The 4,882-nt window shown below is 36.6% G+C and overlaps 2 protein-coding genes across 2 annotated transcripts; one reads left to right on the top strand and one right to left on the bottom strand.

Annotated features, from left to right (window-relative positions):
- Positions 1-248: 248 nt before the first annotated feature.
- Positions 249-1,103, bottom strand: LOC130957639 (uncharacterized). Its single transcript, XM_057884490.1, has one exon. It carries the CDS (start codon positions 1,101-1,103, stop codon positions 249-251), a length of 855 nt encoding a protein of 284 aa, XP_057740473.1.
- Positions 1,104-2,620: 1,517 nt separating this feature from the next.
- Positions 2,621-4,629, top strand: LOC130954323 (uncharacterized protein At5g39865-like). The gene has a single exon (XM_057881059.1). The coding sequence runs from the start codon at positions 3,215-3,217 to the stop codon at positions 4,469-4,471; it is 1,257 nt and encodes a 418-aa protein (XP_057737042.1). The 5' UTR covers positions 2,621-3,214; the 3' UTR covers positions 4,472-4,629.
- The last annotated feature ends 253 nt before the right edge of the window (positions 4,630-4,882 follow it).

Genomic DNA, 4,882 nt, shown 5'->3' on the forward strand with positions numbered 1-4,882 from the left:
TGAATCAACGGCAAGATGACCCGGCATATCAGACTGCTGTTTAGTTGACGATGGTCTTGAGACATGGTGGGTGCTAAACAACTATGCACTCCACCAACCCTCCGAACCTCCCTGAACACAACAACACAGGATTCCTTTAAGCACTTTGTACACCTACTAAGTATATCATAATGAAGTATTGAAAGGCACACATAAAATTAATATTACCAGTATCAGAGGTTCTGTCGAAGAGCCACACGGAGGCTCCATTAATACCCATTATCAGCTTGACAGCACTGCACATGGTACTTTAACCGGTCTGATTCTATCACTCGGTACTCCACACTCCTCCGAATACTGTAGCTCTTCACACCTTGAAGCACTGCCTCTTGGGTTCTAAACTTGTGTCTGACCCGAAACTCTACACTGCCGTTTAGGTTGTAATCCTCTTCACCTGTGTCAAGAAACGGAGTCCTCTCGTGCATGGCGTCCAAATCCAGACTATGATAGTGAGAAGGAACTGCCAAAAGCGCCGATATCGGAAGAGGGGGAGGCAGGACATGGCGGGGGGCAGTCGAAACGGGTGTCTCCGGAACACACTCATTCTCATCTTCACCATCGGACGATTCGCTATCACCACTATCCGCCACGTAATCCTCATCCGACTCCTCCTCACCCTCCTCCGCCTCATCCACTGGAACGGCGGCATGAATGGGTAGTGGTGCGAGAGGTCGGTCGTCCTGGACATAAGTCGAGTGTATAGAAGGACCACTGCCACTGTGCCCCACCTCTGCAGACAGCTCCATTACTTGCTCCACCATGATCCTCCCATGTATATTGAACATCACTCGCACATGCTCGTTCCCTTGAAGTTGGAATAGTCGAAATCGAAAGACTCCATTACCCATGGGGGCCAATAACCTATACGCCACCCTTCCGATTTCTCTCGCCACTGTACCTCCGAGCTTGCTCAGTATCAAACTCTTCAAATCCGACAAGGTATTCACACGTTGAGTGCGAAACAATGTCGGATCCTTGCACTCAAATGTGATCCCGTTGTCGCCGTTAAACATGCGGCAATTGGGATACACAAGCACAACTATGTAAGGATTATTACTGGCCATGCCTTATATTTGTGACAAATATGATACGAAAAATTTGTGAAAAATACCAAAGATTACACATCCTTTTATAATTGGTGGGATACAACTCATTGTATCTCGTTTACGCTGTAAATAAAATACATAGAATGTTATCTCATTTATAGTGTAAACGAAATATGACTGAAAAACGCAAAATGATAAATATTTTTAAAATTATTTATTTCAGTAATTAATGTATTTTTTATATTTATTTAAATAAAAAAATTTTCTAAACATTAATCCAAATAATATAATTTGTGAATTCTAGGTAACATCATGCATGCCAACTTGGCAGTTGAGCGGTTATCTCAACATAAAGTTGAAAAATTGACATAACCTTTCATCAACCGCACGCAAGAATATAATAAACAAATATTATAATCTACTTGCATAGTAAGCAAAATTAATCATGTTAACAAAATCAACCACAACATTGTGTGATTGATTTTAAGTAAGTTTCTAAAAATTTAAGAAAATTTGGCTAGCTCACATGATGAAATAAGAGTATAAGACAAATATAAATGAGATACAACAAGAAGTTTTATTACTTTCTAGAGTAGAGAAAACATTCGAAATATATGAATTTTATTATCTTAATTTAAAAGTAATTAAAATATTTTTTATTTTACTAAATTTTTGAAATAAAAAAATGTAATCTATTGAATAAGAAAATATTTTCATAAATTAATTACACGTTTTAAGAATTGTTTTAAGTAATAGTCTTTGAGATTAATTATTTATATTAAAAAGATTTCAAACATTTTAATTATACCATAAATATTTTTAAAATTAAAAATATTGTATTATGTTAATTTTTTTAAGTTATTCAAATCTAATAATTTTTTTGTTGGACTAGACGAGATGATGTCACTTTAGTTTTAACTTTAAATATTTAATAAACGATGTCATTTAATTTTAATAATTATATTTTTTTTTGAAAAATAAGATATTTTATAGTTTATTAAAATTAAAATAATATTATTTTATCAAATGTTTAATATCAATGAGTTGCTGCATGCACAAGGTAGGATTTAAATTCCTGACACTTATTTGAGCAGACAAGTGAGCTGACCACTCGACCAACCCAAGTTTATTAACATTTAACCTCTAGTCCAGCATAAAAGATGTATCAAATTATTCCCAGTTCTACAAAAAGAAAATGAGAATTAACTTGGTGTGATTTTTTCAATTTCAAAATCCTCTAGTGTAATTACTAGTTAGAATCCTATGGACGTTTTCAGCAATTTTGGGGTTTAGCTTCTCTAACAAATGGAGCAATTTTCAAGTTTTAGAAGGTTCTGCAGAACGCGGCTGAGAGTGGTGATCACGGAGAAAAGCTAATAGCGCGTGAACGGTGGGTCCCATGACATCTGTTTTTCCATTGATCCACGCGCCACAAATCGCGTGTATTTCCAACATTGCCGCCACCCGCCAGTAACATACATTTTCAACCGACAGAGAAAACCGGCTTATTCCATGTAATGAAACTATGAAATGTAACAACAACGTTAATTAACACATGAAACTCACCATGTACTGCCAAGGTTGCTGTAACAAACTTTGAGAGAGTTTCGATTCCTCCTTAGTTTTTGGAGAAGAGAGAGAATCAATATCTCAATCAGAATCATTCAAAATTCAAGCTTCAAAAACACCATTTCCTCTATAAAATCCCATCAAACCCCAACCCTATATTTTTCTTTTCTTTTTCTACATCCTTTTTTTTTTATAGCCAGAAGCTGCATTCTACTACTAGTGCTACTACTACTACTTTATTTCTCTTTTTCTCTCTAAAGAATCTAGAGAGAGACAGGGGAAAAGCGTGTATGTTACAGTTAGATTAGATTAGATGTTGTTGATGAAGAATATTTGGTGATTAAATCATTGATTTTTTCTCCCTCACTCTCAGCCTTCTTTGTTTGACTTTCAATTATTATACTTCAGTTTCCTTCCCTGTTTCCCCTTTCTCTTTTTCCCAATTTAAAACTTGTTCTTCTCTGATTGAAACATCATTTCTAGAAAATTCTTTCCACCAAAATCATCAATACAATTCTGTTTTAACACATTGTGATTGGATTTGATAATTGGGATTGAAAATGGGTTGTGCTAGTTCAAAGCAAAAGGAAAAGAGGTGCATCCATTGCAACTCTTGTGCTTATTCTGAAAGAATGCCCAGAAGCTATTCGATGCATGTCCACCACCCACCTCAGAGAAAAGGGGACAGTTACCATGTTGTGGCACTTACATCAACCACACTTGGCTCTCTTGATCACTTATCAACCAAGATTTCCGCTTCTTCTGGTGCTGCCACTGGATTCAGATTCACCAATGAGAATGAGAGTGAGAATGAGAAGGAGAAGGAGGTCTTGATCTCAAATGCAAAGACATGGTCCAATATGATTGAGGAGAAGTTGCCAAAGGTTGTTATGATGCCAAAGACACCAATCACAACACCACCTTGTGATGAGGAGCCAGAGACAATTAACACATGGGAACTCATGGAAGGTCTTGAGGACACAACAACAACAACAACAACAAGCCCTTTGATGAGGTCACCAAATCATCACTTTGTAAGAAGCTTCTCCTTTGATGTCAATGTTAACAGGGGCCATCTTGATCCAAATCCACCCAACAACAAGTCTTGTTGTTTCATAGAGAATAATCATGGAAATGATGAATCCAAAAAGGGAGGGGAGCCATATCTCATAAAAAATGGAGTTTCTGAATGTAATGGATTCTCTTATGATGAGGAAAAGAAGAAGATCTGTGATGATGATGATGATGATTTTAAGCACACCCCATTCGGGAAGAAGGAAAAGGTTGTGTTTTACTTCACAAGCCTTAGAGGGGTAAGGAAGACTTATGAGGATTGCTGCCATGTGAGGCTTATTCTGAAAGGATTGGGTGTTAAGATGGATGAGAGAGATGTGTCAATGCATTCAGGGTTTAAGGAGGAGCTCAAGGAGCTACTCCGGGCCGGTGGCGCATTCGGTAAAGGAGGAGGGTTGCCGAGGGTGTTTGTTGGAGGAAGCTACATTGGTGGAGCTGAGGAAATTCAGAGAATGCATGAAGAAGGGAAGCTTGAGAAGTTGCTTCAGTGTTGTGAGAAGATTGATGAGAATAATAATGTTGATGGTGGAGGAGTGTGTGAGGCATGTGGTGATATAAGGTTTGTGCCTTGTGAAACCTGTTATGGAAGCTGCAAAATCTACTATGATGAAGGCTATGATGATGATGATGATGATGAAGAACAACAAGAACAGGATAGTGATGAGGTTGGTGATTGTGGATTCAAGCGTTGCCCTGATTGCAATGAAAATGGACTAATTAGATGCCCAATTTGCTGCTACTAGTTTTCATCATAATAGTATTACATTTAACTATATTGTTCTTGGAAACCAATTGTTTTTGGAATTTGGATCCAATCTTTTTTTTTTCTTTTTTTGAGTTGTGTCTTCTGGTGTTTGTTTCATATCCAAACTTTCTTATTTTATTTTTTATTTTTTATGTACAGTGAAGTTTTGGTGACTGATATATTGATGTAATTGATCATATTAAAGAGAAAAAGGAAGCAAGTTTTTCTGCACAGCTAGTGCTGTTACTGCATAATATGTTAATTCTTTGTTCAATTTCAAATTTTTTCAATGCTGTGATGTTTTAGTTAGCAGTGAAATTATGTTTGGTGCTTGAATGCTTTTGATGAGAACTAAAACCTATCAATTTAGTTACCAAATTTTATTTGATTCTCTGCACTAATTAAATTG

This window comes from Arachis stenosperma, chromosome 10, assembly GCF_014773155.1.
Source record: "Arachis stenosperma cultivar V10309 chromosome 10, arast.V10309.gnm1.PFL2, whole genome shotgun sequence".
NCBI lineage: Eukaryota > Viridiplantae > Streptophyta > Magnoliopsida > Fabales > Fabaceae > Arachis > Arachis stenosperma.